Below are 13,204 nucleotides of genomic sequence, written 5' to 3'. Positions count from 1 at the left end.
TGTCAAGCCCTGCAGTCCTGAATCTTTGAGTTAAGCTATATTTTGTCTTTGAACTTCTTTTGGAGCATCAGCACAATTATTATGGTGCATGGAATCGTGCAATTGGCAATGAAAACTGCACATATTCAACTGCCCCCTCAGGGATGGATCAGAACAGTGTAAGTGTAAACTCTGCACTGCTAACAGTAGACACAGCTTCTCGTTTTGTTGAGGAGGTCAGCCATCTGTTTTGGGGACAGAAATACTTGTGAAAGCCTGAAAGATCCTCCCTGAGAGTGGAGGCAGCTCTGAAACCTTTGGTGTTCACAGGCTCATTGAAAGAGAGTAGCCATGCATGTGAGCAGCCTCATCCTTCCTAGGCTCTGGAATTACTTCCAGTTTGTGCATTCAGCCAGACAGCCTTTATCTGCATTCACACAGGAGCCATCACTTCCAGCTGCCAACATTATAACCATAGAAGTGAACACATGGTGTTGTGGACATCTCTTACCTTTCTTCCCTACTCTGTCCAACACAGACCCTGCCGCCGTACCGTGGAGCAGGGTTGCTGCAGGATCGCTGGCGGACCTGGAAGCCTATCCCACAGGAGGTGCTGCATGGGGCCCAGGAAGACCAGGGTGTCCAAGCTCCATTTCTAACAAAGAGAGCAAGAGAAAGCAGAGCATGGGGGTGACCTAATGGTCTGCTCACATTATGCTGTGCTTAACAACAAAACACATAAGGCACTGGTGGGGAACCATTGAAGAAGAGATTATTCATTTCAACCAGACCTTATGTCAGTGAAGATTTAGAAAAGAGAGTTTCAAAAGTGCTCAGCATTGGCCTAACTTTCCTCCTATTCAAGTCTCTAATAATTGGAAAGGAAAAGAATGAAGCCAGTGCTGAATGATTCTGAAAATGCCTCATAGCATTTGCTAAGCAAGAGTGTGGTTGTTATAACTCTCACTGACTATTCCCCCATCATGTCTCCCAAGTCTCATAATCCCACTTTTGAGAGCTAATGGCTCATCCCAAAGTTGTGTCTCCTGATACAGCCTGCACTCTTCTGCACAAAGAGCGCAGGTTTTGAGGCTCACAAATGCCTGTTGTGCCAAAGGATGTAAAAAACCAACTCTCTGCTAATTCAGTAGGTACTGATGCTTTAAATCTCTTAGAATCATAGAATCAACTAGGTTGGAAAAGACCTTTAAGATCATCAAGTCCAGCCATTACCCACAGGAATGCCAAGACCACCACTAAAACATGCCACTGAGGGCCTCATCTTCACAGTTTGTGAACTCTTCTAGCCTCACCTACATGGTTTTTGAACGCTTACAGCAATACTACTGCCAGCTCCTGTGATTTCATCACAAACCTCATATTTGTTATTTTCCTAAAGCCTTCAGCATTGAATCCTGTTAAGTGGAAATCCCAAATTTCATTAAAAAATAACAATAATTGCTTCTAGCTTTCATGGCCGCCTGCAGACGTCACTGTAGTGTGACCTTAAATCTGTAGAAATCAGAGGCAATTAAGAGCTCAGAGGCAGGATCAAGTTTCATGGTTTAATGAGTGATCACATCTCTGATGAGCACTGCTAAGTTAGCCTGAAGCAAATGTGATGTAAAGCTCCTTAGTTCACACCTCAGCAGAGATGTTGGCAAATGCTCTGTGTCTTGCTCCTGTGACAGGCTGAGCATGTGCAGGCAGCTGGCTCCTGCGACGCTGCTGCCGTGCGGTGACTCAACGGCGTGCTTACACAGAACCCAACATTTACATCTTTAAAACTCTGCGCTTATTAAAGCTCACCTTCCTTTGACTTGGCAGCACTACTGAACGTTGGAGCAGGAGAGGAGAATCTGTATCTCATCTCTTCTGTGCTGCAGGTTTCATTTCATATGGAGCCAGTGGCAATGCTCTGTCTTACAGAACTGCCTAATCTTCACACTTTACTGCCTTAAGCCAAAAAAATCTCATTTGTTTTTTTGTTTAATAAAGAAAAACCTTTCCAAAAAAGTCTAGTCAGAAAAACAACTCAGGTGCTCTCTGGTTCTTGAAAGCTAGGCTTGAAAACAGATGTTAATTTTCAAAGCATTTACTGAACTAAATTAATAACACTGTTGGCAAGAAATATTTTCTGGCATGGCACCAATCAGGGCAGAGGATGAAAGTTAAAACCCACATTGCCCTTCACACTTTTTCTATTTGTTATCAGCTTTTGCCTGTTCTTGCCAGGTTTATTTCAGAACTCTCTTAGACGTTTCTTCCCTCCTCTTCTTGTTCTTGCATCCTTCTCTCTCCCTCCCTCCCTTCCCCTTTCCGGCCCCAAACAAGGTCAAAGCACAATAAACTCACTTACATAAAAATCCTATTATTCTATCTTATTTTGCCACGTTTTAACCCACCTACTACCTCCTCACTTTTTAACCCAAAAGAAAGTTTATATGTAAAATCATTTAAAAAAAAAATCAAATGGAAGGTTGACGTTATTCCAGGAAAAAAAAAAAGAAAAAGAAAAAAGGGGGGGGGGAAGTAATTTTTACTCCTAAAAAAAAATATCCAACCATTCTCACAATCTGTTTGTTTTTTTCAGGATTTTTAACAGGAATAAAGACACCTTCCATTTCCAGATCTCCACCATTCTAATAGAACTTATCTTTAAACATCCTGCTCCCTCTTTGCAAAAAGAAATTGCAATGCCATATGAAGTCAATTAAAGGAAATTTGAAGACTGAGGCGGATGTAGGATGACCAGATGTCCCTATTTTTCAAACTGTGCTGTTTTCCTACGTCTTAAGATTGAATAATCTATTTTTCATCCCCTTCTTAGAAGCCTGTCTCTTTCGCCATCAGAGCAGTGCTGAGAACACCACTGGCATGCTTTCTGTTTGCCACTGACATAAAAAGTCTGCCTGGGGAAGTCTTTGCTCAGCCCATGGTGGCAGCAGGCAGCACAGAGGCAGGAATGACTATATGCCTTTTGGGCGGCACAGCCCACAACTAGAAGAGATGCCAATTAAAACATGAGTATTGCTGAATTTCTCGTGCCAAGACCAGCACTGATCTCCAGGGATAAGTTAAAAGACAGCTGTCCTTAATGGAATTAATGTTTATGGAGAAGATGGAGTAGATAAAAACTAAATTGACCCAATATTTACCAAAATATTCGCTGGCACCACCCTGGTGAAGTAGTGCTTACACTATTGCATCGTCTTTCTTTTAGTCGTGACATGATGTAGTCCGAGGGTGGAGGGGTAGTATGGACACAAACACTGTGGCTATGTTTGGGCACCTAACTGGAGGATATTTAGCTCCCATACTGCTCAATCTTAAACTTCAAGCTTCCCTGGAAAGGCAGCACTTCAACACAAGCTGAGCGACATGTGTTGGCTAAGTCCTGCCCCCGGCAGGCATGCCTCCTAAGCACTGCTCACTGCCAGATGATGATTTGTTGCTTTCACCTAGCCAGCATGCTGCAGACAGTTCACAGACTCACATGGCAAACAAGCCCTGCTCAGAGCAAGGCTAGGCCCTGTCTTTACAAGCATTACTCTGAAGGAGCTCTGCTCGCTTTTGGCAACGCAATCTCAGAATCCAAACTCCAAAAGACTGTGAGCTTCTTGGATTTTATTTTTAGCTTACTGCTGTTCTGATGGCTAACAATTATTTCTGCCTTACCTCCTCCTGATGAGTCACTACTCACTATATGGTTGAGGGAAACCAAGGCACAGGGTAGGGAAGGTTAATGTGTACACTAATTTGTGGTGCTCATCTTCTCAGAGCCCTTCATTTTTCACTGACTTCAGGCTGGACCTCACATACGGGATGGGATGGGATGCAACAACAGGGGTACAGAAACACAAGGAAGGAGCTAAGCTGTGGACAGGCACAACAGCTCTTGTTCCTTTCCTAAAAATCACAAAGATGCTGAGGTACCTTGAGCAATTTGCCACCTCAATCCTGGCCCCTTCACAACTGCGACCTCCACAACGTGGACGAGGGCTGTCACATGAACGTGACCTACACATGCAGGAGCCTGTGCTGTCCCCATCTGAATGCTCACACAGTTGCCATGGGGACCAGGGCCCCAATCTTCCATTTGTTGTCAGGTTTTTCACCTAATTTTAAAAGAAGAAAGGCCATTAGTAGCAGGTTTACATTTCTGGAGACAGCCCCACAATAGGAAAGCCAAACAAAGCTGCTGGGGGGATTAGGATGCAGCTTAGATGGGAGCTGCCTGTGCTTGTGAGCAGGATTCAAAACAGAGGGTTGTTTTCAGGCAGCGCCGCATCAATATTTACCCTCCAAATTCCACCCCGCATACCTAACATGTGTGCACAGGCACCCGAGCCGGCCCCGCCAGAACCACACCAGGAGCAAGCATCCATCTGCCATGCCACAAAACCACCACACTCCCTTGATGCACACTGCACAGCTTCAGCCTTTCAAGCAACACAACAGCCGATGCTGACTGTCCCCACTTCATTATGCTCCTGCTTCTGCAGTGCTTGGGACTGCTCCTGCAGGATATTTTCTGAGTTAGTGTTTGGATAACCATAGTGACCAGCTCAGACTGGGGCCTCACTGTGTTTGGCCCTGTTCAAACACACAGTAAGAACTGGCTCCCTTTCTAATCTGTAGGCTAAATGGCTAAACTGGGTGAAGGACAGGAAGTGAAGGAGATGGTGGTGACTAGAATTAATACTGAGGATCACACAGTGGGCTTAAGAGTAAGAATTCATCTCAAAGCAATTTGCAGACCGACCACAGTGCTATCTGTTTCCTCTGCCCTTTGCTTCATGTCTATACAGCCCTGAACAGGCTAGGTCTTGAGCTTTCCATGCACCGTAATGTAGTACAAAATACGGTAGTCCTGGCAAACAAAAAGCATGAGAAACAGATGTATTTCAGACCAGGACTGAAGAACTTTCAGAAGATAAGGTGTCAGAGCTTGCTTCACTGTGCCTTGGTTTAACCAGTGCTTCTAGCTGAGCCCTAAGCTGAGGACTGGTGGAGAAAACTTGCCACCTAAGTTAACTTGAGAAGATGAGTGCTTCCTGCTCTTCCCAGGAATGTTCCCAGGCCACTCTGCCTTATTGTGCCTACTCCACCACTACTGCAAATTCCAACAACTCTAGGCCCATGTTTGGAAAGCTACCCTGAACACCCCTGCCCTGGCTTCCCAAAGCGCAGTGCCTCGTAGGCAGGGCGGCACTGATGGTGGCTTCCTGAAAGTAGCTCATCCCCACTGGTGTCACCCATTGGGTGCTGGGATGCTCAGCAGCTTTGGTAAAAACACTGGCAAAAGCAAGGCTGGACTTAGCCTCAGTGTCGCACGCAATGAAGGGTGACAAAAGGAAGAGGCTGGGAGCCTGGGAGAACATCCCTGGCCTCAAATCTGAGCCAGCTACCACTGACAAACCCCACTGTGCCATGCTTCACTAAGCTCTGCAGTCAGCAGGATCAGCCCTCTGGGCTGCCTCAGGGGGGAATTATTTTCTCCTGCTTTACAAGACAAGGAAACGGAGGCATGGAGAGGCTGCAAGCCTGTTCCAGCACCACGCAGGGAGCCAACCACAGCCATGGGAGTAGTGCTTTCCAACATTCATCCTCTGAAACACGCTGCTTTACGCTTATTCTTCAAGTCTGGCACTATGTTAAACACAATGCACCTCTGGTGGGCTGTCATCTTCTCCTCTCACCCATCTACTGCAGCATCAAAAATGTGCAGCAGTGGCATGGAAGTCATTTAGATCAGTTACTGCACTCATCAGGCTGCAGTCAGGGGGTTTCAAGCATCTGTTGTAAAATTTTGTTTGCAATAGATTATCATATCATTGTAAAAATTTGCTCTGGGCTGCAGGTTACAAGGCAAGATGCCCAGACAAGAGAACACTGGGATTTGTTATTGTTGTTCAATTTGTTGTTTTAAACATGCATGCAGTCAAAAATCAGTACAGTTGGATTGCTAAAAGTCAGGAGGGGATCAAAAGAACTATACTTTGAGGTACTTAATACTAGATTTTTATCTTCTTTTTCCTCCTGCCTTACAAAAGTCATAGTCCAAGTATTGGATCATTTCTATTTAATTTTTGAACCAGAAAGCCTCTCTGATTCCAGCAGGGAGTTCTGTTCCGAAATCAATGGTATGATATGGCCTGTGGCTTCAATTAAACAAAAAAGAAGGCTGACAAATAATTATTGGCTCATAAGTGATACTGGGAAGCAGCCCAAAAGTTAAACAAATAAGCAGCCATAACCAAAATGCTGAGATTTATAAACATGCCACGTAGTGAGTGTGGGAAGTTTTTATACTTACGAAATTACATATGGATTATTATTCCATCATTAAACTTGTAAAAATACCTTCAAAAGAGCAAACTTGGGAAGTGGGATAAAACCCCATATGCATTGGTCTTTTTCAGGAATATCTTTACAAGGCAAATCCTTTGTAGCCAGCACAGTGCCCATCAGACAAGAGGACATCTTTAAAAACACGTGTGATCAAATATCCTTATCTTACCTGACAATAATACAAATTCCAAAATTCCTGTGCTTTATAAAGTGCCATACTCCCACCAAAGGCATCACTTTTTCATTTCTTCCTAACACCATCTCAAGGTTTAAGTGCAGGATCTAAAAATTCAGACTGACCATTCCTAAACCCCACTACCAGGATATTTTCAATGTTTATTTTCATATTACAGATAAGACTAGAAGCGTTCCTTGTTCTTTTCATTCCTCTATGCTTCCTCTGAGGATTCAGATGTCAACTGCTTATAACTTTGCCAAGCTTTAATTATTTCGGCTGGAAGTTTCCATGTTGGCTGTTCAATAGAAGCTGACAATTCTTGCAAAGCTTCTGTCAAAATATTTCAATCATTTTAAAAATCAAATCTAGGGGAAAAGAATGTCCGTACCTAGCAATCTTTTCCTTGAAACAAGCTAGTTTTCAGAGCAAATAACTGAACTTTACATCCTTGTAACACCTTTTTGCAATGCCCATAAAAAGCCAGGGGGAAGGAAAATACTCAGTTTTCAGAGACTCACAGATTTTGATCCTAGCACATCTTCTCTGTGCACTGGACACGCTTCACTGTGGGCCAGAGCAGGATTATCCTGGGCACTGCAGCTCTGAGTAGCTGAGCCCACATGAACTGAGAGCAGGGTACAAGTCTGTTATACACCCACAAAAAAGGAGTGGGGAAACTGGCACCGATTAGCAAAAAATGGGGTAGCATAAAGCAGACATCAGATGACTGAGATAGGGGTTTGCCGGACAGAGTGGGACTGGGAGGAAAACCTGTGAGGAAGAACATCATTTGGCTCAGGATAAGAACGACTGTACATTTCTTTGGGAATACTCAGTTCCTGACTTGCCAACCACCATCAACAGTGAGCCCATGAGCTTGGCTAATGGAGTTTGTTAGCCAAATCTGAAGTTCTTCTCCTGCTGGTGGCTCATGTTGGCACCAGTAAGATGTTACCAAGTAGAATGTGGCTTTTTTCAGTTTTCCTAACACCAAAAAGCACCTTACTCCTTTTCTCAAGCCTAAGAAGAAACAACATGCAATCATGTATTCAGGACTCCCTGATACGACACGTCACACTCAGGGAAAAGAAGAGTGGCATGTGCAATTTGTGTCCTATCATTTCTTAACGTTGAAATGCTTGACATTGCAACTTACTTTAGCAATGAACCTTTGGGAGGTCCTGGGTGTTACATGGTAATAAAACAGATTAACCACTGCCTAAGGTATTATGTTAACACTATACGATTAACCCTCTATCTAAGGTCCCTTAATATTAAGGCTGGAAAGTGGGAATCTGTGGTACAATGTAGTGCTGTACAAAGATGTTCAGACTAGCTCTGAACAAGCATGTTTTCACAAGAGCAGCAGTCAAGTTGTGTTAGTGTTGTGGCTGACTCCCAGAAATGCCTGGCCCCTGTAGGGTATAATTCAATAATATGCCAGTTCTGCCTTTAAAAGTTGCTGCATGCCAGTTTCTCAGCTCTGCCAGGACATCTGTTTGTGGGCTAGGCTGCAGAAGACTCACTCACATTATCTGGGTTAGGAAAAGTTTATTTGGGAGGGGTACTTTTAAACTACAACATGTCTGTGATCTCACACGCAGCTGCACCAGCACAGCTGAGTGCCTGGTGCTCAGCCCAAGAAAGTGGGAAGAGAAAAGCCAGGACTTCCTAAGACAGTAATTCATCCAATTAAACTTCCAGAAGGTCTTTTTCAGGAGGGAAATTTGGCACTGGATTATTGGATCCCCCTACCTTTTCAGTGGTCATTTGTACATGCTAGACTCTTGCCTCTGTTGGCCACAACCTGTATTCTGAACACAAGGAAATACTTGGATATTTCTGATGTAGGTGCTTAAATGAGTGGTCCCACTTCATGCCAGTGGTGAATTCATTCCAGTGAGGGACAGAGGATAAAGAAAAAGAAAGCACTTGCATGTGGATTTTAAAGAGCTTGGCAGCATGTCAGCTTGAAGAGCATAAGGCTGGTGTATGCATCATAATGAAAGCATCTACCCAGAAAATAACCTACAACGGAAATGCAAAAACAAATGTAAAACTAGCACCCAAGAACAGCCAAAGCTCCTGAATATTCTGCACTGGATTTTTATGACCTTGAAACAATGATCTGGAGTAGCCTGCTCCCTAGCACGCACCACAGCAGACATGCTCAAACTAGAGGATTAACACTTCACACACCTATCAACAGACACAAGCATTAAGCAGGATGAGATAACAGCATGAGCAGTCAAGAAGCACTGCATCCCAGTTCAACACAGGAGGGTTATAAACACACAAGCCTCTGAATCCAGCAGTGAAAAACTTAAGCCTGTCAAGCTGAGGATGGATTGAAGTAATGACTAATATTTCCTGGGAAAATATCTGAGAAGTAAGGAAGATAAGGGGAATAAACATCCCAGAACCTCCAGACAGAAATAGCATACTGAAGATACAACCTATCCAGCCTTCTTTCTTTATCTACCAGACTTAGCAGTATTAACATGATAACTGATGTTAGATAATAACAATGGACATTAATGAGAATTTCTCTGTATTCCCCCCTCCTTTATTAACGTGACTGGTTTTCCTCCCCAGCCACCTTGCAGGTACCGTTCAAAGAGCAGGAATTAAATATGGCCAGACAGTTTCTGGGGACCACAGCCAGTAACTGCATGTTGTTATGAGAGAATAGTAAGTGGGTTGGAAGGGAACTGGAGAGCCAACTCAAACTGATATAAGCAGAGACACTTCATTTTTTTCCTTCTTTGGGTTTTTAATTGTTCGTTTGTTTGTTTGTTTGTTTAATCTGCTGCATCTTACAGAGATCAGGGCAAGGAAAGAAGAGCACCTCCGCGCAACATCACATAGATGTGGCCTTTGATGTCCTAAAGAGAGGTTAGAACCCAACTCATACTCCCTCTCTTGGTTACACTCTCCCCTTCCCTTGTGTTCTCAGGTACATACACTGTTATCTTTTTGTTCCCTCTGCAAACCATCTATGCATGTCCTATTTCTCTGCTGCTGCCTAGATGCCTCTTCCTGCTATTGCAACACTTCCTCACCAGTGTTGTCCCCTGAGGCCAGCTCAAGGAAATTAACTGAATGCAGACCAAGCAGGCTTTAGTCAGCTACCCTGATTTTCCTGACCTGCAGGGAAGACAAGGAAATGGTGCAGACAGTGGAGCAGCCCTGAGAAAAATCAAGTTTCACCTGGGGCTTACATGGGTCTCAGTAATACCCAACAACATGATGCAATCTTCTTCACTCAAGGCGTGGTGGGCATGAGGAGGACTGAATGCTTGCTTTGGATCCCTCTTTTAGAGCAAATAAATACATTTGGGGTTTCTGTGTTCTAAACAGGTACCAGTGCACAGATATCAGTGTGCGTCACTGGGCCCTCCATGCTCTCCTAACACCCAGTCCTCATCAGGCTGCACACACTCACTTTCCTTCTCACTTCTACACATAAACACATACACTAACACACCAGCATATATATTTTCACTCCTTCCACTTACTGGGCACTCAGTAATATTTTGAGTCCACAGGCTCATGTTGGAGCTGTCCTCAATTGTGGTGCATCTCTTCTGCTTGTTATCCCAGCCACAATAGGGGTCTCTGGCTCCTAGGCATTCCCTGCATGTGCAAAGAGAAAAGATTAAAGCTCTTTAAGATTGTCTAGCTTTAAAGACACGTATTCAAGTATAGTGCTTGTATATGACAGCTGTCAACTGCACCAAGGCTCAGCAGAAGAAACAATTTCTTCTAAGCGGAGGTTTACCTGCTTGGAAGGGGAGAAGAGCTGAATAGAAGGGTGATAGGATACAAAGCAAATATCACTCATAGAAGCTGTAGATTAAAAATCACTTCACTCCTCTCCAAGGCCTAGGGAAAGAAAATGACTACAAATTTCAGTCAAAGAACACTTGTCATTGAGATATCTTTGTGCCACCATGTAATCACTCAGCAAGCCAAAACTCACACAAAGCAACCTCTGTGAGTATGTTTTCTGACACTGTGTCCATCCAAAGGGGTTAGACAAGCAGAATTAGCCAATGGACCAGCAATAAAGGCTTTCTATTAGTCTTCGCCTTTGCTGGAACAATGGTTTCATTTATAATCCCAACATCAAGATGTCAGTTTGGAAAAGTCACAGAAGAACATTATTTCTAAGCTTTTGGCTGCCTTGAACACTACAGTATTCATTTTCCTCCTGAATCCATATTTACAGGCTAAGTGTGTGTTCCCAACATGTGAGCTGTTAAAGAAAAATAACCAGGGTTATTACTGTTGCTAAACAGAGAAGGTCAGTCACAGAATTAGTTTGTACTGGTAAAATTCAGCTGTATTGGTAGTTCCCATCAGTTGCTTTCAAATAGTCAATTTTCATTAAAAACCATAACAGTACAAGCCGCATCATGTGAGTATTAGTGAAAACTGAAAAAGAGAGGACTAAACCTAAAAATACTGGCAACACTATTTTTCATTCCAATGACCTATTCTCTTCTATCACACAAAATGCTGATGGGATCCTTCCAGAAGTCCCAAATTATTTGAAAACTGTCTATTAGACAGCAGCAAGGGACCAAGGGAAAAACTCAGTTCAAGAAGCTAAACAGGAGAGTAACAAAATTTATTCTAAGGGTAAGAATCAGTATGATAAATAAAACATCAAAAAAAAAAAAAAAAAGCAAAATGCAATGAGACGTGAACTGTTCCCTCCCAGAAATCTTTGAAATCCTATTAGCCCGTAATCAGCTGCAAATGAAAAAGCAAGTCCCTTAAGCACAGCTGAAAGTACTCTATCATCTGTTCTGACTCCACAGTGATTTGTCCCAAAGAAAACCCTAAACTGTTTTGCTGTCTGGTACCAGTTGCTTTACACACACACACACACACACACACACACATATATATAGACACACACATACATGTAAATATATTTATATTATTAGTTTCCAGTTTGCTCCTGCATGGCAGCTCCTACATTTCCTCTACCAAAGATTTCACACACAGAGTTGTAAGGAACATAACTTTCTCTTTCATGCTTTAGGAAATGACTGTCTCTATCACATTTTTCCTTCAGCTGCTTTAGCGTACCCAAAGAAAAGGCAAAGATGATTTTGTCCTAGCCCCAGGCAACAGAACATCAAATATTTGTCTAGAAAAGACTTGGGATCCTCAGTCTAAGTACACAGAAGGGACACATACTGTTTTGCTCATTATTCTGGTTAAGGACCCCTGTCCTGCTGTTTTGGCAACCCACACTACCCTCACCCACGAAGTGGGGCTGCAGCCGCATGCAGAGCTGCCTTTGACATCCAACAGCCCCTCAACAAGGGCAGCACCCAGTTAATTGTGAAGCAGGTCATCTATCCACCCTCTTGGCTGCTCAGCACTTCAGTAGGATACTGGGTAGTTCCTAGAGAGAATAACAGAATCGTAGAATCGTTTAGGTTGGAAAAGACCATTAAGATCATTGAGTCCAACTGTTAACCTAGCACTGCCAATATAAAAGAAGCAACAGGGGGTGGGGAAGAAAAAGCTAACGTCCCTGCTTTTAGTTAGAGTGCCTTTTGGTCAGGCTTTCAGACCCTGACATCATGTACATGCTATTGTTTCCAACTGCATGAAGCCATTTCGCTGGGCACCCAGCGAGCTGAGAGAGGTCATTGTAATTCATAACAGGGAAGGCTGTTGTGAGCATCACCCTATTATGATACACATTTTCTCTGAATTTAATTTATAGGAAAACATGTGCTGCATAAATTCAGGAAATAATCTCCATATGTTCTGTGCTGCAGCCCTCAGCCACTCCACAGGCTGCAATATATCCCAGTTAGTCACTGACCACTTTGCTGGCACTATCATAATGTATGTCATATAGCTAATGCACTGCTCTTGGCTGACAGCGGCAAGCTACAGATCCCTAACAGTCCACTCAATGAATCACACACAGCCTGAGGTCCCCTGCTGCCACCACTGACCCCCAGCTGATGGGCCATCAGTAACTGAGCTGCAGAGCTGTCAGAAGGCTGTGATGCTGGTCCCCAGGAAAAGCCCAGTACAGCGCTTTTCGGTAGGGAGGTATGGCCATCCCGTGCTGCACCATCCCTGTGCTCTGCATCCTGGGTGTAATGAATTCCTACCCAGGTCGGGCTGCATTGTCAAAACATGCACTCCATAATTTAACAACCATCAAAGCCCAGGACTTCTCCCCATCTGATGGCAGGCCCGCCAAACTATTTGAAATCTAAAAACAAAATAGATATGCTGCCTGCTTCCCTTAGGAATCTGCTCATCTGCCTCAACTGTGGTAAGAAACCTACTATAACAGTTGACAGCAGTACACTTAAGGGTGAGGAGGAATGTATTTACTTACACAAAATTTGCTCCTTTTTTTTTTCCTTTTGTAGGCAGGAAAAGGATTAAAATGTGCATTACTGCAAGAGAAGAACATTTCTGGCAAGTAATTTAAGTGAACACTTCAAAATTCACCCTAATTTATATCTCTACAATATCTTCAGAATATATACCCTTATTTATGTCATTAAAAGGTAAAACCACACTAGCAAACACACAGCAAAAGACGAATATATGTATGCATATGTGCATGTACAGATAGAAAGAGTTCAGAAATAATACTGTCAGTAGATCAGGAACAACTGTGTAGAAAATGTAAAGATATCACAG

At 43.3% G+C, this 13,204-nt stretch overlaps 1 protein-coding gene across 6 annotated transcripts in view; it reads right to left on the bottom strand.

The window, feature by feature from the left end:
- Positions 1 to 13,204, bottom strand: part of SEMA5B (semaphorin 5B) — a 283,614-nt gene that overhangs the window by 36,768 nt on the left and 233,642 nt on the right. For all 6 annotated transcript variants that reach the window (XR_009962448.1, XM_062607082.1, XM_062607079.1 and 3 more), the window contains 3 exons: positions 10,030 to 10,147; positions 3,916 to 4,097; positions 491 to 634 (listed from right to left, as the gene is read on the bottom strand). Coding sequence is in view for 5 of the 6 variants with exons in the window: in XM_062607082.1 (XP_062463066.1) it covers positions 491 to 634; positions 3,916 to 4,097; positions 10,030 to 10,147 (444 nt within the window). In the remaining variant the exon portion in view is untranslated. The remainder of the gene's footprint in view (positions 1 to 490; positions 635 to 3,915; positions 4,098 to 10,029; positions 10,148 to 13,204) is intronic.

This window comes from Pezoporus occidentalis, unplaced genomic scaffold (assembly GCF_034315485.1).
Source record: "Pezoporus occidentalis ecotype Australia unplaced genomic scaffold, CSIRO_AGI_Poc_V1 ctg12, whole genome shotgun sequence".
Classification (NCBI taxonomy): Eukaryota; Metazoa; Chordata; class Aves; order Psittaciformes; family Psittacidae; genus Pezoporus; species Pezoporus occidentalis.
This window is presented reverse-complemented; position numbering and strand designations above follow the sequence as displayed.